The sequence below is a fragment of the Lepidothrix coronata genome, unplaced genomic scaffold, assembly GCF_001604755.1.
Source record: "Lepidothrix coronata isolate B3197 unplaced genomic scaffold, Lepidothrix_coronata-1.0 Scaffold29, whole genome shotgun sequence".
NCBI classification, from domain to species: Eukaryota; Metazoa; Chordata; class Aves; order Passeriformes; family Pipridae; genus Lepidothrix; species Lepidothrix coronata.
The window spans coordinates 5,907,348-5,934,597 of NW_016690209.1; the positions used below are offsets into that span (position 1 = coordinate 5,907,348).

General features: G+C 37.1%; 2 protein-coding genes across 10 annotated transcripts in view; one reads left to right on the forward strand and one right to left on the reverse strand.

Moving 5' to 3' along the window:
* The window catches only part of LOC108495210 (probable cation-transporting ATPase 13A4), a 45,171-nt gene extending 42,318 nt beyond the window's left edge, over positions 1-2,853 (reverse strand). The window contains exon 1 of the mRNA XM_017810648.1: positions 2,786-2,853. Within this exon, the coding sequence (XP_017666137.1) occupies positions 2,786-2,848 (63 nt within the window). The 5' untranslated portion in view covers positions 2,849-2,853. The remainder of the gene's footprint in view (positions 1-2,785) is intronic.
* A 3,801-nt stretch (positions 2,854-6,654) lies between these two features.
* Positions 6,655-27,250, forward strand: part of OPA1 (OPA1, mitochondrial dynamin like GTPase) — a 53,292-nt gene continuing 32,696 nt past the window's right edge. For 2 of the 9 annotated variants that reach the window (XM_017810704.1, XM_017810701.1), the window contains exons 1-15: positions 6,656-6,760; positions 8,930-9,248; positions 9,567-9,663; positions 10,910-11,017; positions 12,241-12,294; positions 13,150-13,217; positions 17,770-17,880; positions 22,480-22,533; positions 23,559-23,663; positions 24,665-24,751; positions 25,471-25,584; positions 25,904-25,984; positions 26,112-26,186; positions 26,523-26,594; positions 26,747-26,846. In XM_017810704.1, the coding sequence (XP_017666193.1) occupies positions 6,732-6,760; positions 8,930-9,248; positions 9,567-9,663; positions 10,910-11,017; positions 12,241-12,294; positions 13,150-13,217; positions 17,770-17,880; positions 22,480-22,533; positions 23,559-23,663; positions 24,665-24,751; positions 25,471-25,584; positions 25,904-25,984; positions 26,112-26,186; positions 26,523-26,594; positions 26,747-26,846 (1,474 nt within the window). In that variant the 5' untranslated portion in view covers positions 6,656-6,731. Of the gene's footprint in view, positions 6,761-8,929; positions 9,249-9,566; positions 9,664-10,909; positions 11,018-12,240; positions 12,295-13,149; positions 13,218-17,769; positions 17,881-22,479; positions 22,534-23,558; positions 23,664-24,664; positions 24,752-25,470; positions 25,585-25,903; positions 25,985-26,111; positions 26,187-26,522; positions 26,595-26,746; positions 26,847-27,250 lie in introns of all 9 variants that reach the window. The other 7 variants (XM_017810707.1, XM_017810706.1, XM_017810705.1 and 4 more) reach the window with 4 other exon arrangements.

The following is a 27,250-nucleotide window of genomic DNA, read 5'->3' on the forward strand; positions in this document are numbered from 1 at the left end:
TGGAAATACAGAAGAAAACTTAGAATAATAGAATCATAGAATCAACCGGGCTAGAAAAGACCTCCAAGGTCATCAAGTCCAACCCTTGATCCAACACTGCCATGGTTACTAGACCATGGCACTAAGTGCCACATCCAGTCTCATCTTAAAAACCTCCAGGGTTGGTGAATCCACCACCTCCCTGGCCAGCCCATTCCAATGGCTGATTACTCTCTCTGTAAAAAATTTCTTCCTAATATTCAACCTAAACCTCCCCTGGCACAGTTTAAGACCATGCCCTCTTGTCCTAAAGCATTTCTTCCCATTAGAGCTACCCAACTTGCCTCAGCAAATTGGACAGCTAGTTCAACAAAGGGAAGCATTGCATGTCCAGAGTTCAAATGAACTACTTGTTTGCTCTCAAAATTACTTGAACTATTCCACTCTGGAAGAACTGGCACCCACACAATATCAGCTGTTACATTATTACACCAAGTGATCTGATTTTGTTTGAAAAGTCAAGAATTGCTTATAAATAATTTGGTTCTGGTGGATTAAACTGACTGTTGAAACAATGTCAAAAATATTTTTCATGGCTTTGAATTTAAAAAAAGATGTTGCAGGGTCACTGAGACATTACATGCCACTGCCAGTTGCTGTGGTTGCCAGTAACTTAAAATACACTACTTTAACAAAGAAAGAATATCTGCACATAATTTTCTTTACCTCATGTATTCTCCTTTACTCCTCTGCTTAAACAGAGCCTTCTTTGTCTCTTTCTTCACAACTGTTCTCACCCACATATAAATTTCTTTGTTTCTTTCACACAAATACACACACTAGCTGTTCTCTTTTTCTATAGACACATTGATTTTTTTTCTGCCTCCTCTTACAGTACCTCATACACCTTCATGGATATCTTCCTCTATCTCATACTCATACCTTTTTTCTCTCTTACAAAAATGTAGTGAACACCTGTGCATTCCTGCCTAATCTAGCATAATTTGGCTATAGTTTTAATTCCACTTACTACTCAAGTTCTTTATTAGTCTTTTTCTTTAATTTTCATTTGGGAATCCCAGGTGAATGAGCACTGATCATGTTCACTGCAGGCATGGAGAGCATGGCAACTGTGAGACACTCATGATCACAGTGGAGATGAACTCAAACGTCAGATTCACAGCGCAGATCCCTGAGCACAGGGCACATGGGCTCGGTATGATACTGGTGAGAAACAAGAACACTGGGATAACTGGCTCCATGCAAGCACAGCTTGAGTGTCCCAGTAGTACACAGCTGGAAGTGGACATGCAGAGTTCAAGAGTGTGACTGTACGCAGCACCAGACAATCCACTTAAACCTAATTAGCTCAAGCTCAGTTCTGGCATTGCTAGTGACAGTGCCAATAAGTGGTGAGAGAATGACAGGGTGTTTATGGTCCTAGAAGGACAGGGGAGGGTGGAGCACAGACATAGACTCAGCAGCTGTTTGGAGCTGTGGAGCAGTGGCACATCAGCACCAGGGCTAGAGCCAGGAGCAAGGTGCCGCCAGCAGGTTTAGTAACTGGGTGGCAGAGCCAGTTGGGTTCTGCATTGTACTGAGCTAATTAGTCCCCACCCTCAGAGCCAGTGCCTTGTGCTTCCTGCACTGCTCAGTTCATGCTGCTGGGTGACCCTGTACTACATTCTCCAGCACATCCCAGATTACCCAGGTTTGCATTACACAAAACGTGGCATCTCCCCTTCTCTGTATGGCTGGGAGAGCTGTCTGAAAATCTACATTCATATCTAGAGATAACAAATGTCCATGTTTTTCCATGATACGGTCTCTTTTTCACTAAAACAGAATTCTCAGTAAGGAGATTTTGAGGATTTCTCCAGGGTTTCTAAAAGTTAAGTCATATCTATTTGTAAGTGACTGTGTTTCAATAGCTTTGCTGGGGCTGTTTTACACCAGAAATCCTGCAGGCACTTACAGCAGAGCTACAGTGGCTTTGCAGCAAAGGAATTTTGAGAAGTGCTGCATTTACCATGTATGAGAATTGTTGCTGTACAGCTGCATTATGGATCTGATATCTCCAACAGAACCTGTTAGATGGACAGAATCCATGTGAATAGCTGATTCGTAACACGCTGTAATGCCAAAGCAGCTAAGAAACACTGAATTCACTTCAATCATATACTGGGATTATTATTTAAGAGAAGTGCCAGGCAGGAGATCAGATATTTTGTGTAAGCATAAGACTTACTTCCACATGTTACAGAATGCATGCAGACATATTCCTTCCTGGGAAACTCTGGAAAGAAATATGGTAGATCCATGCTTAGGAATCCAGTTTTATAAAGGTGCTTAGGCTGGAATAGTGTTGCCAATTCAATAGACCATATTTGCCAATAATTTATGCAAACATAACATATGTGTTTTTATGTTCTGGAGAAAGCCAAGGTTTCCGGTTCTCTAAGTGGAGCTGACCCTGGAGATTCAGCTGTCAAATGTTTAGGGACACCACTCTGGCCCATCCCTAAAGCTCATATTAGACCACTTCCACCTAGATTTGTAAAAACACATCAATAATCTGTTGAGGCATCCCCTGTTGGAGGAGATAAGTAGTTAAATCCAGTGGACACAACCAACCTTATTTTCTTTCTGCTAAAAAAAAAAATGGTATCTCTTTCTAAGTGTTTGTTTCTTCTATGAGAACACCTCAACCACCCATAATTCAATTACAGTCCGTAGCATTTTATTGCAGAACACATGCCACCTTCTACTTCAAGCTGAGAAAGAGCTAGACATAGATAAAACTCACCATCTCATTCTCCTCTCCCTGGTTAAGCTGTGCATAATGGTTCTTGGCAGGATTTTCCCCCATGAAATGACCCTCTGGAGACTTTCTAGAGCACCCTCAGGACAGGTCTTCAGCATAGTGTGCTTGAAATTCTACATTGAGGAAGTGCTCTAAGTACACACCTTCCTCATAACTCTGGTGATGTTTGAAGTATGGAGCTCCTCCCTCTCTGGGGTTAGCAGGTAACATTCATCCCTCCTCCCTCCATTCTGTTGTCGGAGTTTTGCAATTCTGAGAGTATGTGCAGAATTCACTCAAAAACACTGCAAGATAGAAAAAGTTCAATCTCACAAGTGTTTGCTACAACATGACTCTGGGTCATAACTCTGACAGGTGTAAGCAAGTGCTGTTGGCATGAAACTTTTAGGGGAGGGTAGGAGGGAAGTATTTTTTCTTCAAGAGATTATGGAATCACTGGAAACCAGGAGTGTGTCCAAATAAGAAGAAAATAGGCAATGCTGTTGTTAACACTCTTAGCAACCAGTCTGAACTAAGTGTCCAGCAGTGTTCCCCACATATGCCCTGGAAAAAAAACCAAGCTCTAGAATTGTAAACAAGGGCCCCAGTTTGTGCAGGTGGATTTATGCACTGACTCCGTGTCAGGATCCAGCTATGCAGGATCTGTAACCAGGTTGTTTATTCATTATCAAGAATATCATCATGGAATGCCTTCTGAACTCACCATATAGCTTTGGAAGACATCATTGAGGTTATTTACTCACTCCTGGGGGAACTGGAGTTTCCCACTGATGTCAGTGAGCTGGATATAGATGTCTCTGACCTTCAAATCAGAGCCAAAAGGAAGCTGGCAGGAAAACAACACTGAGGGTTTTACCAACTCCTTTTTTTTTTTTTTTTTGCTACTATTGTCCTGCATTTGTTTATTAGTCTTGTGATTCATTCTCATTTCACTACTATTTCCTTGTACTTTGCTACTTTTTAAGAAGTTACACAACAAATATTTTAGGAATGAGGTCAGGAAAGGAAAACCTGTTCTTCCAGCATTAAATATGTTAAGAAAACTAAAATAATATTTATAGGGAAACTGAAACAGATCAAGAGGTACGGATTTAGTTCCTATTCCTTATGCATGTGGTATGGGCTTGTACAAGTCCCAGATAACTCAAGCACCAGGAAAGACCACTGCCTGTCCTTCAGTGGGCAGGCTCAGAGAAACTGAAATGGGAGAAATGCAGGGAAAAGAGATGGTAAAACAAGGGAGTTAGGTCAGTTAATATAATAAAAGTTGCTTATTGCTAATAATGTGAGCCAGGCACAGACCTGCAAACCAGATGTGCAGAGCACAGGAACAGATGTGTTTGAAAATACTGCCGATGAGCAGGTGGCACTGGAGCCAAGTTATTTGGCCTTGACACCTACCACACTTCCAAAAGGAGCCCAGAGCAGAGACTGGACTGAAAAGGATACAACTGTACGAAGCTGTGTTAAGGATGATTTACTGCATAAAACCAAGGGGGAACAAGGTGCTATCCATACCCCAGCTACAATGTTACCTCTTCCTTCCTCCCATTGCAACTCTGAGGCTCGATCTGAGCCTCTCAACTTTTCATTTTGTTCTTCTGAGACCAAGCAAAGGGAACTCCAGATAGTATACGAGAGTCACAATTTTCAAATAAAACTTAAAAAAACCCAGTGCATTAAAGTCCATTTCTGATAAACCTGATTACATGGGAAAAATGAGCATTGCTATCTAGAAGCTATAACAGGCAGGAAACAACTGCAAAGGTACCTTTTCTAAGGCAGGTTGATGGTTTTGGGAAATTACTCATTATTTTGGGAGGTGCTAGGGATGGAAAAGAGGAATGTCACACACGCGTTTTCTGCCTGGTCAGCTTTTGCTGCTTTCCCAAACATCAGCCTTGCTCTTTCTGGTGTCTGTAGCAGACTAAGGTGCAGCAGGGATCCTTGGCTGCCCTGTCACAGGCACGAGAGATGAGCTGCATGCAGAGTATCCCAGCAAACCAGGGTCTCGAAGGAAGAACCAAGACTCATACAATCTTTTCACTATTTAAAGGTTTATCCCAGCTCCAATTGACAGTCTGTGCTCCTACAGAACACCGTTATAAGGGTATTTATCTTTGCAACTGAAAACCAAGAAAAAACAGATTAAAGGTGTAAAATTTTCATCATTTCCATAGTTTGACAACCTCTCATAATATTTCATCAAAATCTGGTAATCCAGATCCAAAGAAGATAGTGACATTTGCTCATTACCTTAAGCAGGTTCACCATCTCCTAGAGAAAACACTTCTAAAGCATTCAATTCTCCTGAATTGAAACATTTAGTTGTATGATGCTCTCTACCGTTCAGAGTAAGAATTACTCTCTATTTATGTTTATACATAAAAAGTTATTTGTAACTATGAAGTATAATCATTCTTATTTTTCAATTGAAACTTACCTTAAAAAAATCAGATATAAATAACAAGTAAAACTGGTCAAGCCAAAATACAAAAGCAAAGGTTTAAAATATAGTCTCTTAAACTTATAAATACATAAATAGTTGGAAAGCAGGGAAGCAAGAGGCAAAAACATGTGCCTCACCTCATCCCAACAACTTTTATCTCAGTCCTGAAAATACACATATGTAGCATGTCATCCTTGTGCAATTTATTTTTCTTTGAAGAATCCCACAATATAAACAGAAGCCTGACTTCTACAATACCTCAAACCTCATTTTTGGTTTCTCAGCATGTGACACACAGTTCTGGCCACATTACAGAAAGGAAGCTGTGAATCAACTGGCCACAGTCCACAGGAGAGCACTGAGAAGAATGACAAATGAGTCCTAAAATATGGAAGAGCAACTTAGGATTGTTTTATTTAGAGAGAAGGAGGAGAAAAAAAAACGAGACTGAGAAGAGACATGGCAACAGTTTTCAAACACATAATTGGAGAAAATATCCATGTTCACTGTTGATAGAGTTAACGTGCTGCAGGAAAGACTCAGATGAGGCACGAGGGAATACTTTCAGCAGTGGCATTGCCAGGTGAACACTCCAACACCTGTGGTCTTTAGGGACAGGTGTGGCATGCAGTGCTAAGAAATTACCTAACCAGGGCTGATCCTGTGTGAGGACAGACTGGACAGATCTGATGAACTCTCCCAGTGCATCCTCTGCCTCCCACTTCAATGTGGTCCCGCCGGAAAAAAAAACCCAACAGCCCACAAAAGCCCTCTAGGAAACACCTTGTGTTTTCCAGCTTTCAAGGCAGCACTGCTGCCCATGTGAAGCACTCTCCAAGGTCAACAACTGGGGACTCGTATGAGACTTTTATTTAAATAGGGTGTAAGACCCTGGTGCCACCAGATGCCTCCACCGGGAGTTAGGCTTCCCCTCACCACCTGGGGACTCGTATGAGACTTATTTAAACAGGGTCTAAGACGCTGGTACCATTAGATGCCTCCACTGAGGGCTGGGCTTCCCCTCACCACCCTCCCCAACCCGGCCCACCGCGGCCTTGGGGGTGTTGGGGTTGCCCTGGGCAGGCCACGGGCACATGGGCGAAGTGCTGAGGGCAGCCCTGACACCGCTGGGGTGAGGGGGCACAGAGACGTGGAGGGGGGGATCCATGACCCCGCTATGGGGGATCCGTGATCCCGCTATGGGGGATCCGTGATCCCGCTATGGGGGATCCGTGATCCCGGCGTGCCGGATCCATCCCAACTTTCCGCTCCCGGCCACGCAGCCCCGCGGTGTTTCCTCAAAAACCCTCCCTCCCTGGCCGCCGCGGCGCCCGGAACCTTTGGGCAGGGAGGCGCGGTTTCCAGCCGGGCGGGCCGCGGGGAGCCCGGAAGCGGCTCCCCCTGCCCTTGCCCTCCTCCCGGCCGCCCGGGCCGCTCCCGGTCCTTCTCGGCCCCTCCCGGCTCCCCCCGGCTCCCAGGATGTGGCGGACGCGGGCGGCGGCGGCCTGGTAAGCGGGACGGGTCAGGGCGGGCGCGGCGGGTTGCCGGAGGGCCTGGGCCCCGCCGGTCGGGGTGCCCGGGGCGGGAGTCACGGGGCGGACCCGGGGCTGCCCCGGGGGCCGGTACCCCCGGGCGAGGCATTCCCCGCCCTCCAGCTCCCCGGGCACCTGCGGGAGGTGGTGCATGTGGAAGGGAGCTGCGTGTCCCGCGTTATCGCCCTGGGGAGCTCGGGCCACCCTTATGTCCAGGCGTTTTTCCGTCCCTGCATCCCGCTTGTTTTCCACCTTTCTCCTGCACCATTCCAGACAGGAGCAGGGAAACTGAATGGCCGGCAGGAGCACGATGTTCCTTGGTAGGTTTCATAGAATCACAGAATGGGTTGGGTTGGAAGGGGACCTTGGAGATCAACCAGTTCCAACAACCATCTGGGAGCCGCAGTAGGAAAATAAACGTTGTCTAGTACTGAATGAGAAAATGCCACAGTGCTTTTTGCTGAGTTTCCTTTGCTTTGTAATCACAGGTGTAACAGGCCACTTTTTCTTGTTTTACAAAACATAATCCCAGGGCAACATAAGAGTAGTCAGGTTGCAGGCCTATAATCAAATAGATTCTGATGCCAGAGCTAAACATGTCTGGAAGGCTAATATTTGTTGTTAAAAACAGCTTTCCAGAGGCTTTAAATTTGGAACTCATTAAGTACTTGATTTAATAGCATAGTGTGGTATGGTTTTCAGTCTAACTGCACTGTTGTTCAGTGAAGATTTGAAGGTGTTCTTTTTGTCAGTGTTAATCAGGAGTTTTTAGCAGTGGGTGGAGAGAAGAAAGAAAGAGGAAGTTTGGTATAATGGAAGAATAGTGGGGGGTTTTTAAATTATTTATAAGATTTCATATTATTTAAAGGAGACTGGGTTTGAAATATGCATACCACTCAAAAGGCAATTGTTGATTGAGTTCTTGCCTTAAGACTATGAGGTGGAATTCAATTTTTCCTTCAGTTTAAACATACAGACTGAATGCTGTCAAACACAGTGTGTTCTAAAAGAACAGTCACAGAGAAGAAAGTTACATAATATTACACAAAATTCCTTTAGCCCAGGTGAAGACAAATAATGAGGAGTAGCTGCCATAGAATGTGCTACTACAGGTCTCTGCTGAAAATATTAAATATCTGCATAATGAATTTCAAGACTGTAACTTCATCATATTTCGCATCCAGTAAATGATTTAATATTAACCATTCTGATATGATGGTGGGACTAAAAACATTACAGAAGAAATTGGTTTTTCCAGAGCAGTTGTCTTTTCCCTAAACTAACCAAACTACCCCCAGATGTTGAAATGTGCAGAATAGTGTAATTGAAAATACACAAGGAGCTTTATCCCAGGCTGAGTGTTTAATGTAGGCAGGGCAGGACCAATGTGGTTCCTGTGTTTCAACATGTGCATTTCATGGCTGAGCTCTGTTTTCAGAGTCAGATCTTTCAGACTGAAATTTTCCCTCCTGCATAAATCTCAGTTCCTTCATGAAGGCATCAACAAACATGGTGCAGCCATCTCCAGAAGTAATGTTGTCTATGCACAACCCAAGACAAAACCACAGTCCTGTAATCCCAGAACTGCAGTGTGTTAGAGTGAAAGGAACTGAAAGATGTCGTTGAGTACATCCTTTCAACCCAAAGCAGAATCTACTTTGCCAAAATAAGACAAATATATTCTACTAAGGATTTTTTTCTCTGTATTGTTTCTTTGAAAATCCTCTACAAACTTAATGTTCTTTAAAAGTTCTTTTAGAGGATAAGATAGGCCAAACTGTTTTCTTGTATGTTGCAAATCTTCTGTGGACTTTAATTCTGTTTGCCCAAACTATGTTTTACCACAGACATGTTACATGCCTTATTCCACTGTGGAAGTTAAATTGAATTCATAACAGACCGTATAAATGGTATATAAGGTTTTTGTTTCTGTAATCACTAGAAATTCCATACCCATTAACGATGTTTACAGTTTTTATTTTCCTGGTACATACCAATGATGGCTGGAGATTGTACATTCAGAGTGATATAATAAGATTAACTGTAACCAACTAAAATGTAACGTGAATTGCTTCTAAAGAGGCATTTGAGTTAATGGTGTGTTGAAGAAACCAGTTTCTTAGAGCTTTTATTTCTTTCTTTTAGTGTCATCTGCCGAAGTCTGGCAAATAGCAGCTGTGGAATAAAGAGAAAATCGCCGCTTCAAAACCTGCATCTTGTTTGCCGCAGTGTACATCATCCCTACTATCCAAGTTCAAAGTTTCAAAGACCTCCTTTAAGGATATCCATCCAGCTGTTCTCTTCTCTTAATCGTCTTCCCCTTCGCAAAACAAAACTTTTAAATGTAAAATATGGATACCAGTTCCACAGGAACTTTTGGCTGGCTAGACTGGCGTCAAGGCTTCTCAAAGTTCGCTATCTTATATTGGGCTCTGCAGTAGGAGGTGGTTATACAGCCAAGAAGGTATTTATCTCTGGAAGCTATTTTTTTGCATTTTTTCTTTCTTATTACATACTTCAAAACAGTAGTTCTTGGTATAGCCACAGAAATACAAAATGTTATTGTTTGGTTAACTAATGACAGTAAAGATGAGTGAATATGGAAAACATTGTTTTGGAGAACTACTGTAGACTTAAAAAGATCCAAGTATTACTCATATCTAAAGATTATGGTTTAGTATGTTTTATATGTAGGTATAACTTTTCAATAGATTGCTCACAAACTTCTCTATGTACATTTCTTTTTCTATTTCTACTGTTGTTTTTTTCCTTTTTGTATTAGACATATGATCAGTGGAAGGACATGATGCCAGATCTCGATGAATATAAGTGGATTGTTCCTGACTTCGTTTGGGAGCTTGATGAACTGATCGACTTCGGTATCACAAAAGCCATGTTGTTACTCTATCTAAAGACTGGCATGTGTAAAACTTAAACATAAGAGCATAGGTCCTCAGCAGGCTCCAGGAGTAACTTCTTAGCTGTAATTTGACTGAACTTGTATGTTTAAACTTTGATGTGTGTCTCACCAAGGCGTTTGTATGAGTGTGTTTGTAGGAAGAAATTATGCATTGTTTAGCATGGATTTTCTGTAATTCATCTTTTCATTTGAGAATGTTCTTGGTCCTTTCATAAGGCCATATAATCCTATTATTGAAAGAAGATTTGCAGCTTGATCAAAGGGACTTCCACAGATTTTGGTAGTATTGTGCATGAAGTTCTTTCTTTCTATGTGAATGACACAAGTGAAGATATAAGTAGATAAGTAGAAAATATGTGTGAGTAAAAGACCAGTTGAAAAGGCAAAATAGTGAACCTCCCTGTCTACAAAATTAGCTTGAGGATACAGAAGAAAAGAAAATAAAAAATATAGACTCTTGTTTTCCTGAACCTTCAGGTTACAGTAGAGGTTTTTGCATATTTTCAGATGAAAGAGAAAAATCTGAAAATCAAGCACTGGCTTCTTATATATGCAGGGTAGAAAGGTGGTGTTCTTTTTTTAAAAAAACATTTATGAAGATTTTACTATGTAGAATCATTGTGTTGGAAAGGACCTTAAAGGTCATCTAGTTCCATGCCATGTATGAGCATTACATAGATAAATGCAGACTGAATAACTGAAACAAATGTTTTCTTGTTCCTATTGCTAGTGGACACTACATTTTTATAGTACTTTAAAGCTAATAATTTGACTTTTTTAAGGGATTACAAAATTGGCTTATTATGAGATTGAAAACTAAGCCTTTCTTAAAATGTTCAAGATGTGATCACAGTTACGAGTTCTGTGTAATTTTAAAAGATTCTCTACAAAATACATGAGAGATAATGTATGAGATGTGGTGAAATGCAGCAGTAATTTCTAGGTAATTATAAAGTACCTGAGGCAACTGCCTTATCAGGAAGTTCAAAGTCTAAAAAAGCAATTGGTTTTTCTGATCTGATAATCTTTCCCAACACTAGTGGAGGGAGGTGTATGTGGGAAGAAACTTCTTAATACTTTTTTTACAAAAGAAAAAAGCTGCATCCTGAAACAGTTGCTAGGTTTTACAGCCTAAGCCATTTTTGTTCACAAAAAAAGTGGGGGAAAAAAACCCCTACTCACTAACTGTTTTACTGTTTTCCTAGAAAAGCTTATCAAAGCCCTCCCTGATGCAGATGACCTTGCCAAACTTCTGCCTGACTTTGACAAGATTGGAGAGAGCTTCGCTTCACTGAAAGGATTTCTATCTCCTGGTGAGAACAATTTTTCAGCTTAGTTTTAATTTTAAAAGCATAACCTATTCAAGATGAGGGTGCAGGTTTGTCCTTAGACACTAAAAGAAAGTGGATCCTGAAAATGTATGGTTTCATTGAATATCTCGTCTGAAAGTGTTATGGACACAGGTAAGTGTAATGTATTTTTAAAAGCAAGAATTCTAGTAGCAAGTCCAGAGAACCAAAATGTGAAATTGAATAGCAAACTAGAATTCTTGTACAACTGTAACAGATTGAAAGCTTGATTCCTTCAGTGAGTCAGAGAAGCTGGATGCGACCAGCTAGAACTTGGTGGAAGTGAGAGTGGCACTGGATAGTAACAATATCACAGCTGTTACAGGAGAAATTAGTTGGATTATTAAGAATGAAGGTTCTTAATACTGCAAGCATGTGAAATAAGAAATTTGTAACAAAGGTATTTTTTTGGGTTGAGTTTGGGTTAAATGATATTTTCCATCCGGACACGGCCCCAGAAGAACTTGCTTGGAGATTTGGATTAGGTAGGGGCTGCATTTCAAAGGAATAGGTAGGAGTTTTAAATCCTTCATAAAAGACACAGGAATGGTCTGTCTATTCAGTGTACCCAGGCAGTTGCAGGCTTAATGGTTTTCATGTTTTGGGAGACTTAAATGAGACATTTCTATCAGTGGGCTTTTTAAAACTAAGCAATTACTGATTTGATCATCATATCTGACTTGCTAATGAGCACACCCAGTCATTCTTGTAATAAAGTGCAAGATTTTTCCTATTATATAACTTAATAATTATCAAACCACATAAATTTGTATTCGTGAAAGGTGATATCTGTGAGGTGTTATTCTTCTAAGTGTTTGTAAATATTTTCATATTATTGTGCATAAGAAGTGTGTTTTGTTTCTTTAAAGTACTGTCAGTGGAAGAATTAATTTATTAATCCTACAAACTCAGCAGGAACCTAAGTAGGGACCAAGCTCAGCAGAGAGACAAGTAGATTACCATCTCCTATGTATTTTGGCTGTTTAAAATTTTGAGAGTTTAAAATTGTGTTGTTATTGACAGGTATTGTGAGATGTCACCTATTATTTGTTATTATACTCACACAGGCATAGTGGCCATTTATGATTGTGTGGTCCTCCAAATGAGACAAAGATCCCTCATCTTTATTTTGCATTTTGTTTTGTATTTATAATTTTTATTTCCCCTCTTCTGCTGATTTTTCACAGGTTACAATTTGGTTAGTGAAGTCATAGGAGCTTCTGATCTACTTCTGTTGTTAGGTGTGTAAAAGCCCTTTTTCCTGCCCTTAACCTGCCTTTTTAAAACAAACTTTAAAAGCTCTACTGTACTAAGAGGAGTGAATATCAGTATAGGCACAACTATTTACAGCAATTTAATATTGATTTACAAATACTTTCCAGCTATTTTAAAAATGCTTCATAGAATTATAAAATATGCTAAGTTGGAAGGGACCCGTCAGAGTCTTTGAGTCCAACTCATGGCCCTGCACAGGACACCCCAAGAATCCCACCATGTGCCTGAGAGTATTGTCCAAACACTTCTTGAACTCTGTCAGGCTCAGTGCTCTGACCACTTCCCTGGGGAGCCTGGTCAGTGCCCAACCACTCTCCAGGTGAAAAATCTTTTCCTGACTTAGATCCTCCCCTCTGACAATGAATAGATTAACGATTGATATATGTCTGCCACAGTCCTTAGCAGATGCTTTTTATTTCAGGCTTTTTCCAGAGGATTCTTTTTAAAATCTATGTCATTACAATAGGAAAGTTGCTTTTTTTTTTTTGTCATTACAGTAACACCTGTGGAATTTGTATTATCCTTCTGTGTTTCTCAGAGTTAATTTTACAATATTTTGAGAACTTTTAATAGTCTAACTGAAGCTGCCTACTGCCTTGTGATATAACTAATCTGAGTCACAATCTAGGTAAAAAATTTTCAGATGAGTTTTAAACTGATTTTCTTCTTCAGTTTCTTAAGATTAATCTTTTTTTATAGGAACTTCAAAGATTATTGAATTACTCATTCACAGAGGTTGAAGCTTTAATTTTATGGTAGGCATAGTTTGAGAATTTTTAAGTGCCTTTTGCATCTTATGAGTTTCTGTAATTATGTTCTAGGTGCTCCAGGAGAAACAGCATTCAGGGCTACTGACCAGGGCTATGACAATGACAAACAGTTCAAGAAGGTAATTACTCACTTGCAAAACTGAACATTCTTGATAAATGGGTATTTATTTTTTGAAACTGCATCAGTAGCTAGTTGCAGATTTTAGTTGAAGCACCTTGAAAAGAATTTATCATTGAAAATTACTTGAGTATGCATTACTGCTTTTCATATATATAAACAGTGCAGTGATAATAAATATTGTGGTGTAAGGAAATTTGAGGCAGTCCTAAAAATCTTTAGGAATTGCATTATTAAGAAAATCAGGTTTTTTATAAGAATGTGATTTTAGGTATTTTATGTGCATTTGTAATTTTTCAGGGCATGTTCTCAGTGGCACTTGAGTTTCTAGCTTATTACAGAAATTGGTTTAGGCTTTTATAGTTATTTTTAAGCATTTCTGCTTGCAACCTCATTTGTGTTGACATTTTCGTAGTTGTAATTCTTACTTAATAATTCCTGTCTTAATAAAGAATTTCCATTTCTTAAAGCAATCTGTTTTTTATTTTATCTAGATAAAGCATACATGACATTTTTGTTACTATTCTCTGGGAAAAAAAGTTACTGTATTTTGATAACTTCAAGATTTAGCATTTATTTTTTTTTTGTTTTCATAAGCAGTAGATCTTGTTTTTGTTAAATTCCTAAATTGTCATGTTGCTCATTCTTTAAAGGCTTTTCGTTTTTCCTCGGTTTATTTTTAAAAATTCTTTTAAAAATGAAAGGAAAGCAATATATATCAGGGAATTTGTAAATAATCATATAGTTATTTTTGCAACTAAAAGTGTCTGAACTGGGGCTTTTCCATAAATGACTTTTCTGTATATGCAGGCATGTATACATTTACTCTACATTAGTACTGCATGACAATGTATAGTGAAACCTGTACGAAGCTCACATCTCACTACCATTTTTTTCCCTTATAGAATAGTGATGAATTTCTACATGCTTTTTATTTCCCATTTGTCTGCAAACTGTCCATTTATATTATTTTTTTTCTCTTGAGTGCTTGCTTAGCACAGGTTTCACTGTATAAAACATAAAATATACCTTACTATTGATTTGTGAAGAAGTGGCCATCTGAGTTTATTGTCTTTAATAACTAAATTAACTGAAATTTTTACTGAATACCAGTAGTAGCATTAAAACTTGTTATTATCCTATTTGGTTTTTTTGATGCAGTGTTATCTGCATTTTAATGTTACCAACAAAACTTTGGCTATGGTATGGAAAATATCTGCCCATATGAAATCAGTATGATTTAGAAAATTTAGTCTGGTCTACTGATTTTTATTATTCCAATCATATCCAATATGTTGTGCTTAAAAACTGTTGGTTTACTAGTTAATATGATCCATTTTTGTCAGAATATTTCAAACAAGTCGCATATGAATACCTAACAAAACATAATCATTGTTTGTTGCTGGGCAAAATTATTATTTTCAAGACAATGGATTAGATGGCCTTTTTACATTCAATGCTTACCACTGTCCACCAATACTAGTTTAAGAATTGTGATTGTATGGATGCATAAAATGCTGTAGTGTGGTATTAAATGTGTCTAAGGTTACTTTCTTTGTTTCGTTGTGAAGAGATTAGTAACTGATAAAGGAATCTAGGAATTGCTTATTGGGAGAAACCTTCTAGAGAATTGTTATTGGGCACGATCCTCAGATGGGTCTCTAAAAACTTTGAGTAGAATGAATGAGAAACCAGTTACTTTGCAAAGTAACTGAGCGAGTGAAATGTGCCCTGAACACCGAATCAGACTGTACTGCTTCCTGTCAGCTAATGTGTTTACCCCATAATCTCTCACTTAATCCAAAAGGTACCATATTTTTAGAAGAGAATTAAATTAAGTGTGGAGTGTTCAGATAGTAATTTAAATAAATGGAGTTTAAATCTCTTTTTACCCGGATTAAAATCTCATGCCTTGAAGAACCTGCTGCACTCCTGAGGAGTTGGCAGCGTGTCGTTGCCTCGCTCGGCCCGCACTGGGTCACCTCCGTCAGTGGAAGAAGCAGCACAGTGTCCCACAGCCCTTCACTACAGCTGCTGCTGGAGAGGGAAAAAGAGACTTGAGTAACAAATATCACTTGACTGTGATCTGGTTTATTTTTTTAAAAAACATCCTATTCTGTTCATTCTCGCAAGTTGCTCAATAAAATTTCCATAATTTTCTCTTTTTTATTAATGGGACCATTATACTCCCAACTTAGGTACTCTGGATAAAACTATGACATTTATTCAGATTTTTAAAAATTGGCCTCTTTACCCTCCTTATCATTTTCATACCTTTGCATTGCTTTTAAATTGAAGAGAGAGTCATACTCATCTGAGGTACATTATATTAGCTTTTAATGTCAAATAATGGAGGGGAATTTAAAGTACATGCGGGAACAATGTCAGCACTTGTTTTGCTTTTTTTTTTTTTTTAATTTATTTTGCACCCAGATTCTCATTATGACTTTGCAGGGTTTATCCGATGGGTCTGTCAACTATTGTTATTCCCCTTTACATTGTTTCTTTGACAATTAAAAGAATAAATAAAATGATTGTAAAGAACTTGATTTTTGAAATCGCATTAATGGATTAAGCGTTGATTTTTCTAGATTAAATTCTTGAAAATAAACCTAGTTTTACACTAGAATGATTGATTTTGGTGGAGGGGACACACAGTGTCCAAAGAGAGAGATGTAAATATTTTTGTTTGTGTCTTGATTCTTAGCAGCCTGGGTGTTGTGTGTATAGTTCTGTGCTGTTTAAAGTTCTTGATTTTTAATATTTTTATATTTATTATATTTTTATATATAAAAATATATATACATAAAATTTTTGTATTTTTAATACAGTGGTATGAATTAAGAAATAGAATATAAAGGAAATAATATTAAAAGATTACTGACTGATATATACAAAGAAGAAAGGATTACAGAGAAGCCTTTTAAATCACTTTATTTTTTATTTGAATATTTTATTAAATGGGGTAACTGTTGTTGAAAAGGGCTTTTCATACTTTACTATGGAATAAGATTCACATGTACCAGATGTCTTAGAAAGTAATTGGTCGACAAATAGTTAGATTTGGTGACTTCAAACATTTGTTACGTTTCCTGTTCAATTGCTAGAAGGCCTTCATGGCAGATTTTGTTCAGTGTTTTTTCTTGCATTTTTTTGACTCGTAACAATGTTTAAATAGACTGTGTCAGGTCATATTGAGAGTTTCCCTGTCTGCAAAAATGGCAAAATATTATTGTTGTTCCTCAGATATTAAGTATAGCTCTGAGGCTCTCTCTCCTTGCTGCTGTTATAGAAATGAAATCTTTTGCCTGGTTCCTGGCGCTGCTCTAATGCATTTGCTAGTCTGGCAATAGAGACATTTATTAAATCTTAAAATGGTTCAGTAAAATACAAATGAGAAGATTTTTCTGTGTTTGAAATGATACAAATCGCTATTTAACAAATGTTTATATTTGGTCATTTGGTTGCCTCTCTCCTTTTTGCATTTTCTCCTGTGTTGTTTATCCTTATGTGTACATGCCTGTGTGTGTATTTCATGCAACAAATGTATAACTTGATCATAGATGTCTTGAATTCTTACACCAAAGTTCTATTTCAGGGTTTGTTTTCATTCCTGAAGTACATTTTTGAAACATTTCATTTCACTGCATGTTTTCTTAAAATACGATGTATTATTTTGTAAAGAGCATTATTTAAATAGTTCATTAATCCTTTTGTCTGCATTCTCTGAAATAACCTGTTCATAAAGTTATGGTAGATACTGACATGATATTTCTAAACTAATTTTGAAAGACAGCTTGCCATTGTAAGAATATTTTCAGTGGAGGGAGAAGAGGAGAAAACTAAGCTTTGTGGAAATGCTGAATGAGTAAAGAAATAAGGATTAAGTTTTAGGGATTTTTGAAGTGATCATGAAGGATTATGACAGCATCTATTTAAGTTGCAGTGTGTTGCAGAAGTGGAGAGGGGGCGCTTTTTTTTATTTTTAATGCTCTAGAAACTATTCTTCTGATAGTTTGAGAAAATTAAGTAGCAGGCAAAAATCATCTTTCTATAAACTGTCTGTGTTTTGTTGGGTATAAAAACAAAAAGAGAACTTTTATGACAAAGCTGAGCCTCTTAGCTGTTGTGCACAGCTGTGTGTAGAATATCCAAAACACTGTAGATACATGGATAGTTAGATTCTGAAAAATTGTTGATGCTTAAGAACTTCTGGTATGAGTAACTGAAATGAAATTCTGAACACTTTGAGAATATTTTAAAGCCAGCATAGTTGAATTTTTAAAATATTTAGATGCCTAGTCAATGTTGAATGTAATTAGGAAGCGTAGCTAAATGGTGATTGTTTTGTTCTAGCTGGATTTGCAAAATGCATAGTTTTGCTGGCTCTATCCACTCCAGGTAGCAAGAGATCTCACTAATGAAACTTCACTTTTGTTTGAACTGACCCATTCATACCTGGTTTTCATCTGTCTTTGTTATACCCTTTGGTTTAACTTTGTTCTCCTTACACCCCAAATTTTCCTCTCCTTTTTATTATAAACTCATGGCAGGGCCTGCTTGGGGAACTCATTCTGTTACAACAACAAATCCAGCAGCACGAAGAGGAAGCGCGCAGAGCCACTGGCCAATATAACATGGGCTCATCCCAGCAGAAGCGAAAGGTGATGACTTAAGGGACGATATGTACTGCATTCACACTAATCAAATACTGCAGCCTTCTGCATTTGAGCTAGAAAAATCTAACTAATTAAATCAGGGGCCCAAATAATTGCTGCAGCCCAGCTTTACTACAGTGTAGTGTGTATGTATAGTCCTGTTTCAGTTTAACCAAGTTGCATTTAAAGCATGATGTTAAAAAGCAGAACAGGTCATTCGTGTCACGTAGAAATTGAACGTATGTTCTCTGTCTATAAAAACTGTTATTTAATGTTCATACATTAAAAAAACATTTAAGGAAAGTATGTGAATTGATGTCAAGTCTGTTTACTGTTGCTTATGGTAGCTTTATCTTGTAACAGTGTAGCTATTTTCAGGCAATACATGTCTGGGAACTTTTTTCCCTGCTTTATACTGTTACCAGTCTGAAAATGACAGGAACTCCTTAGAAACAATTTTGCACAGACAATGAAATACTGCTAATAATAACAGTATCTACTGTATATTAATCAAAGGTAGTCCTTTGTTTTCCATCTTAAAGCAGAATTTATACTGATATGTTGTGGTTGTTGAACATCTGCAGTTCACTTTACTTAATTTAACATCATTTTATTAATTGTTATATGGCTGAGATTAATTGGAAATTCTTCATAAATTGGGATATTTTAGTTGTCTAAAACTAAAACTGTTACAACATGTAATTCTTGACTGCATTGATTTGTTGACTGCTTCTGTGCCCCTCAAAAGCTTTCTGATTACTTGTGCTTTTCAACAGCTTTGGAATTGAGCACTGAGTACAGAACCTGATATTTTGTACATCTGAAGATAAATCCCACAGAAAGAGGAATACAGTAAATGTGAACTAATGTCTAAACTTTTAGACATAATTGTATATCAATTAATGTAATTGTCATGCTTTTTAGTCAACAGAGGAAAATCACTGTTCTCTGAAAGTATGGTAGCATTTCATACTCAAATGTTTTATTTTCTTTCCATATTATTTTTTATGTTTTAGACTTAGAACCCCTGGCCATTCTAAACTGTTAATGCTCCTTTAATTTAAAAAAAAAGATGGTGAAAGACATTTTTTCCTCATTTAATTTTTCAAATTTATTTAGTTAGTATTCTGTCTGGATTTAAAAGAACACTGATGTATTCTATCCTTAGTTATACTGAGTCTAAGCGTCGTACAATAAAATATAATGTAAATTTAATTATTTGAGATTACTTTATCTCAGTATGTGTCCTACAGTTGTTCTTGCATTCATTCCCTTCCAAATGTGTATTTTAGTAAGAGTAAAAATGTCTTCAGTGGTCTAAATATTCTCTATTTGTTCAGTTACTTTTTTGTTTTAATAAAGGTAACAACTTCAGCCTCTGTCAGATTGTATACAGTTTATTGAGAGAGCTGGAGTATGGAATAGCAGCTTGAAGTTTATAATAAAATGTATGAATTGTAAAAATTGCTGGAAAGGCAATACAATATTTGATATATAAAAATTTATCAGCCTAATAAACACAATCAGGAAGGAAAAATTAGCTTGATATTGCATTTGTTTCTGATTGAAATTCTACTTTGTTAGTACTTTGTTGCAACTAATTCCACAATTCCCAAGCTGTGAAGCAACTTCAAGGATTATCTTTGGAAATATTATCCTGCCCTCTGTGGAAGGTACTTTGTGTCTTCTGAGTGTTGAAGGTCTACCTACCTTTGCATATAAAAAGTTTTAATTTAGCATTCAGGTCTCCCATTTGGCATACCTACCTTATGACAAGGAATGTGTCCTTGTTTGTCACACTAATCTTTTTGCTTGCATCAAATTAAAAGAGATGTTAGACTATTTTCTTTAATATCTTAATATGGTGATAGGACTCAAAGATCCTAATTATTGATCCAGATTCTCCTTTAGAAGAATAAATTGTTCCTGTCATGGAAATAAACTGTTGTAGGTCCTTTTGAAAATATATAAACTGATGTTGTTTATTTTTTAACTGAGTTGGCTTCCTTGCCTCTCTAGAGAAGTTTTGTTGGCCGATTTTCTTGCACATTTTTCTATTTTAATTTAATTACTCAATATTAGATCTATCACAGTTGTAAATGAAATAATAGTAAGAACCATCTCACACTCAAGAGAGGATACTAAAAACAAAAAGGCGATTGTTTCCTGTTGGGTTTTTTTGGTCAACCTTATCATGAATATTTAGCAGTATAATTTTTGAGTTTATAGAGGTGCACTTTGCATGGCTGCTTGAATGCATTTGGTCTGGACCTTGATAGTTTCATTTATGTGGAAATCATTGTAGTTTTGTAGATGATCAATTTAAAATTATTTGTAGTATTGTTAGAGAATATATGAGAGCAGTAACTGTGGTTTTGAAGGTACTGGATTTTCAGAGGCATGTCATTATTTTGTACAATATGTAGCAAATATTGTTGGAAAGCAACAGCTCTGCAAAATATTTGAGGAGCTTTTGGTAATCTTAGTAAACAGGTATCTGCATCTGTGTGCAGGAATCTTTGATTAAAAATGGCTCTCCAGTTTTGTCACAGCTCTTTATGCTGGCAATGGGGAAAGAAGGAGGAATCTTGATGTACAAACCATCCTTAACTGGATTGAACAAAAACTGATGTGCCTGTGTAGACATACTTTAGTGGTTAATTTTTTATTTTACTTTTTTTTTTGTGTAGAAATTGTAGATTAGTCGTGTGGTTATCGATACTTCAGATTGTTAGTTTGAGCTTTTCAATATTGGCAGCTTAAACATTTTTAGCACTGTTTGTGGAGTACGTGTTCAAAGCACTGTTGGTACTAACACTGAAATAACACCTGCACTAAACACTGAGGCAAATACATCATTCTAGAGCTGTTTGTTATTTTTGACATAGCTTACCTAATTGTCCTTGTCAGAATTAACCATCTAGTGCCAGATAATTCTTTGCTTCATATCTTGCAACTTGTCCGCTGTGTGTAATATTTTGACTCACTGTGTTGAACGTAAGCACACAGCCCATAGAGACACTACTCATGTGGTCAGAGGTGTCAGTAGGGATGGGTTTCAGAGGTGCATCACAAGTCCTTTGAGAACAGCATGCTTAAGAGCAGAGAACAGGAAAATATTGACTGTTTTGAAAGTCTGTACCACATGGAAATACTTTGTTTTCCTTTTCTTTACTTAATTTTCTTGTTTCTTATGACTCTCCACACCATTCTCTTTGCCCTCCTACTTTTATTTTCCCCTTATGTCTCTGAGGTGTTGAAAGTGTGTGTATATGTAAATATTTATTTACATATACCACCTTGTGGCTGCACCATCAAGTCCTCTCTGCTAAACTAACCCTGTTTCTGATGCGCTTTTGCTACCGCTGAACTAATTAACAGAAATGAAAAGCTAATTGACAGCACTTCCTCTTTGCTTTTACTCAACCAAGAAAATAATTGGACAAAGATGGAAGTGTCAGCTTGGATTTCTTTCTATAAAGTGCAGACAGAATTCTGTACATTACAGTCTTAATAGCTAAATAATATTGATCACTATGAATAATTGTGGATTTTTGTCTTGTTTAATCTGTAACAACTGCTGTGAAATTATAGTAACAGAATTAATTTATGTCTAAATGACAGCTGTCCTCTGCATAGTAGATAGTATGCTCTTCTGATCTGAAGCTGCTTTGAGTTGTAAATGTCACGAGCTTTATTACATAAAGTTTATTTAAATATTAAAGCTTCCAGTAATTGTTTAGATTACAATTTTTTCTAAATTGAATATTTCATCTGTCAACTATTGGATTTTATGCTGTTTGTAAATATTTACATCATAGCAATTTGTATTGCAACATTTATACTTTTGTCTGTGTTATTAAAAGGGGATTGTTTTAAACAACTATTTATTACATCTTGATGAACATATTTTATGAATATTTGTCTAAAAATGGTTCTTAGTGCCTGATCTTATTACATTAATGCCTTGAACTTCAAAATATCTTGTACTATAATATCTTAATTTTTCCAGGTTTTAATGTAATTTAAATAATTTTGAAATAACCCTTCAAGACTGTCCTACCTACCTAACATTTATGAAGTTGTGTGGCTTGTTTAGATTTATAATTCTGACAAACAAGTATGAAATAAGAATCCTCGTGAATATTCAGAATTGGTGAATACTCACTTGGAAGTAGTTTCTGTAGCAATCAGGTGTCTAGTGATTTTATCCCATTAACATCATGCTAATTCAGAGAATTAACATACGAGATCCTGAGAATTTGACCACAAAACTTACATTTAGTTCACTGGCCCGAAAACTCCCTCAGCACTGTATAAAGTTGCTTTTCCCTAAGCCCACTTTCCTAGCGTTAAGTCTTGAAGGATTATTTTTTACATTTGCATGTACTGAAATTCAGACAGTTCTTTGATGTGAATCTCCTGTAGCAGGTGGAGGTTTCCATCAGCCTTAAATCTCAAATGCTAATTGAAGAATTTTACTTGCTTTAAAATGCATGTTAAGTCAGTTTTCTTATGTGGAGCGAAGCTTTCAGTTTGTGGTTTGGTTATTTGCAGTGGTTGAACTAAACAAGTGATAGTAGCCATGATTATTTTTCTTTGTAGGTTTCTGACAAAGAGAAGATTGATCAACTTCAAGAAGAACTTTTACGCACTCAGGTGACTTTTCTGAGTTACTGGTGTCTTAAGTAGTGATTTATGTGCAGCAGACTCAGATTTACTAGACAAAAGCAACCCTGAAATACTTTTGGTTAAACTGCAGTGCTTTTTTCAATCTGAGTTTATCAATACAGAGTTCTGTGTGTTGGCACAGACCAAAGATCAATCTAGTCTGTTCTTTCTCTGACAGTGACTTACAGAATGCAAGACCTCATTCCAACAAAGTTTTAATCTCCTTGATTAGCAAGGCAGAACTAGTTATTTTTAAGCTAGATTTTTTCAAGGCTGATGCATGTTAATCATATTTATCAGTATTTTGGTTTGCTTACTCACTTTTCTAAAGTTAATGTACTTAATCTTTTATCTATTCACTTCTAAATTGATTGTCTTTTTGGCTCAGCCACATTGTTTTGAGACGGGTTTTTGTAGCCTCTTCATATATTTGCTAGTTTTGCATGCATTTATTATTTACATTTTTTTTTACTAACAGCTTAAAATTTCTTTTGTTCTTAAAAATATACTCAGGCCAAACGCATTACTACATCATAGAAAATGGTTTTCAGAGTAGATACCAAAAAAGAAAAAAAAATATATAATCTTCAGAGTACTATGATAATCTCCTAAACAGGACTGAGCTGGTACAGCTGTGTCTTGAGCTGAGGTTGTATGCTGATTCACATTTAAGCCCTGTGACCTTTTTGGTTGAATGGCCAGTTCCCACTGACACTAATTTCTGTCTGATTCCATAAGCGTAGCTTCTTTGAAAATGATGCTTAAGATGCCTAAAGATTGATTTATGTGTGGTCTTATTAGGACTTTGGAAGCAAAAGAGTTGCATTGCAAAAAAAAATTCTAGTGGTCTTTGCTTGATGGCCTTGTATTTTTAATAGCTAATGATCACAAAGGTTTCCATATTTTTGAAGGACTTGCCTGAGGGATTATACATTTTCCATAGGTAAAACGTTGCATATGTGAGTGTACTATTTCCATAATTACACAAGTATATTTGTCCTTCTGTTTTATAGCTCAAATACCAAAGAATGCTTGAGCGACTAGAGAAGGAGAACAAAGAATTAAGAAAATTGGTACTGCAAAGAGATGACAAGGGAATTCATCAGAGGAAGTTAAAGGTATTTATGTGCTACAAAACCACATAGAAATGTAATTATCCCACATTTTCCACTATTTCCATGATGCTGTTCCATTTTTTAATTCATATATGAACTTTTAACATTAGTTTTAAGATACTTCTGCTAATTTTTTGACTCATCCAGGCTGTTATACGTCCCATCCCTTTTTTTTTTTAAGTACATAGCTTTTGGAAGTGACTTCAGTTGAAGAGCACAAAGGGGTTACCACATCTAACTAAATAACCTACCCAAGTGATTGGGAAATGGGATTGGCTTATTTGATTTAGCTTCACTGTATTTTCTAATAATCTTGCTTCCAGGTCTTCTTACACCTTACCTTCTTACACACACAGTCTGATACCTTTATGCTGTGTCATGGCTCTTACTGAGTTTGGTAGGAATAAGTTATGGGGTCAGGAAACATTTAATGGCTCTGTATAAATCCAGGGAGACTGAACTAAGTATGCTTTTGCTTTTGCCTGCCAACATCCTGAGCATTCTAAAAATGGATGTTTTCTACCTCTCTCTGCATCATTCACTGACCAATATTGATCTTGCTCTTTCCTCTGAGAACTGGAAGATAAAGAGTTCTTATTTGTACAGAATGAGACTGATAACTCTATACCTTTGTTAATGCTTATTGTTCATCAAACTAAAGATGTAAGTCAATGTTTAATGGAAGGAACTCAGTTCAGCTTCTTAGCTTGGAAACTGAATTTTGAGCTCTGTTGTTCTCTTATGCTGTACATAAGTAAGAGCTCTCATTTTCCTCCTTCAGCAAAATGCTGTAGTATTTTCATCCACAGGAGGCACGAGTGACTTTACTTGGTATTGTACTTCATGAAACAAAGATCTGAGCTGCAGTGTAGACAGTTGAGATTTCAAACCATCGGGAGAGAATAAAAGCATTTTTACACGTGAGTTTATAGATGAAGTAGTCTGAAACTCAGTCTTTGTTGTCTTAATTGGCTGTGTTTTCTTTCTGTGCTTCTTTTTTGCAGAAATCCTTGATTGATATGTATTCTGAAGTACTTGACATACTGTCTGATTATGATGCCAGTTATAACACTCAAGATCACCTACCTAGAGTAAGTACATAACAAATTCAGTGATTTTTTTATGAAACACCAGTCTTATAATTGAATAAAGCGTTCAATTATATTCTCTGTCTAAGTTCAGATACTGCTGCTGTGCTCAGCTTTTCATTTTAAATGGTTTCAGTCAGGGCACCCCATCCTCCTTGGCTTCGTAAAATGGCTGTTGTTTGCCAGTGTGTGTGAGTGGAGCTCAGAGGGTAAGGTGTCCTGGCTGTCTCCCTGCAGCAGTGCTGATTTTGGAGGGGGCTGTGGGAAGGGGTTTGACTGGCCTGACTGCTAGTGTAGGGGACAGCCAGGAATGCTTCCTGCTTGCACAACCACCTGTAGCACTGGTAGCTTCTATAGGAAACCACTACGATGGGGAAATGACAGCAACTACTTCAGAATTCAGCTTCAGGATAAGTATATATTAGATGTGTAGTGTTTTGCTGGCTGAAAGGATCTTGTACAAGAAGAGAAGTGCTGCCTGCCACGAGAGCAACAAGTCCTTCCTCTCTTCATTAGGTGGTGCTTTGTGGACTATACTAAGTCAATTTTTTTGCATGACTACAACTTAGTACTTCTTCAAAGATTCCATCTTTAAACTAATGAATTTATTATCAAACAGAATACACCTGCTCTTGATACAGATTCATGTATTTCTAGTCAGCCTGTCTAAGCTTTCAGAATGTCCTGCTGAAAGCCAACAACTATTTAAACTTTCACTTAAGGTGGTGGTGGTTGGAGATCAAAGTGCAGGAAAAACCAGCGTGTTAGAAATGATCGCCCAAGCCCGCATATTCCCTCGAGGGTCTGGGGAGATGATGACACGCTCCCCTGTTAAGGTAAGAAGCATCCTAATCTCTGAATCAGCATTTGCTGTATTATTCTCTCTCTGATCATGCCATTAATTGAAGTTTATGTAAACATATGTTTATAAAATGGCCTCTAAGCAAGAGGGTTGTTTCAGCCAATGATAAAACCTCTACATGCCAATATATAATCCAAGTATACTGTCTGTATAGTAGTAATGCCTACCATTAGTAATTCTTTGCTAAATAAGCATTATATATAGTTGTATTTCTACAGTGGGAAGTGCACATACTTCTCACGTTTCTCTGTGTTAGATTTGCTGTGCTTTCTCATTGGGCTTTTACCATTTAGGTGACCCTTAGTGAAGGTCCCCACCATGTGGCTTTATTCAAAGACAGCTCTCGGGAGTTTGATCTGACCAAAGAAGAGGATGTAAGTATAAAAAAGTGACTGGAAGTCAGTGTGACTTTTATTAACTCTGAAAAAAATTGTGTCTTTGTGATCTGTAAGCCCCTGTTTAATTGGAGTGAAATTTGATATTTTGCTTTTCTTGTAACAGCTTGCAGCTTTGAGAAATGAAATAGAAATCAGAATGAGAAATAGTGTGAAAGAAGGGTGCACTGTTAGCACTGAGGTAAGACTTCTCAAATATTTAATGGCAAATGTCTGCACATGTATATCTTTTGTAAGTATTCTTCAAATAGGATACTGTGGTGAATCTAGTTAGTGTATACTTTATAGTTTGCACTTGCAAAGTGTATTTGGACTGTTAAACTGTTAAAATCAGTTTTATATAACAGTTACTTGCATTTAAAGTTGTACTTCCTATTTAAAATTTACGGGTTGTTACTGATTAAAGCATATGTGTGTAAATATGCATTTATGTAGTTTTATATGTGTGTGTTTGTGTATGCAACAACATGCAAAGTAGGTGTGTGTATAAATCTTGAATTTCAATTTTACCTCACAGACCATCTCCTTAAGTGTGAAAGGTCCTGGTTTACAGAGAATGGTATTGGTTGATTTACCTGGAGTCATTAGTGTAAGTATGGAATAAATAAAAAAATTATTTAAATTAACACATGAAACTGAGGTAGTGTTATTGGTGAGAACATTAGCTGTTGGGGGTTTTTTTAACATCTTTGTTTTCTTTTTTCTTTCCTTTAAATATGTATTTCCATATACATATTAAAGACTGTGACATCAGGTATGGCTCCAGATACAAAGGAAACTATCTTTAGCATCAGCAAGGCCTACATGCAGAATCCTAATGCCATCATCCTCTGTATTCAAGGTAATCAGAGTCTAGATAGTTATCCAACTGGCAGGACATTTTGTTTTAATCATGGTTCTTATGTTACTCTGGGATCTACCCTGATTGTATTAAATTACCTTTTGTGCTAATTTGTATGGTGTACAAAACAGAATGCTGTGGAATGTCTGTTTATAAATTAAGGCAATCTGTGCAGAATTTGTGGCAAAAAGCAGCTTTTTGATAAGAGTTTTTAATCATTAAAGAAAAATGGTGGTGGTAATATTCAAGATTTCTTCAGAAGTATTTTAAGTATTTAATAATGGAGTTGAATATTTTGAGCAAGCTGGTATTGTTCTAAACTTAAATAGAACAAACTAGTTTTTTATGATGCTGGGAACAAAGCAAATTGTCACTCTGTGTACCCAAAAATATGTCTAATTTTA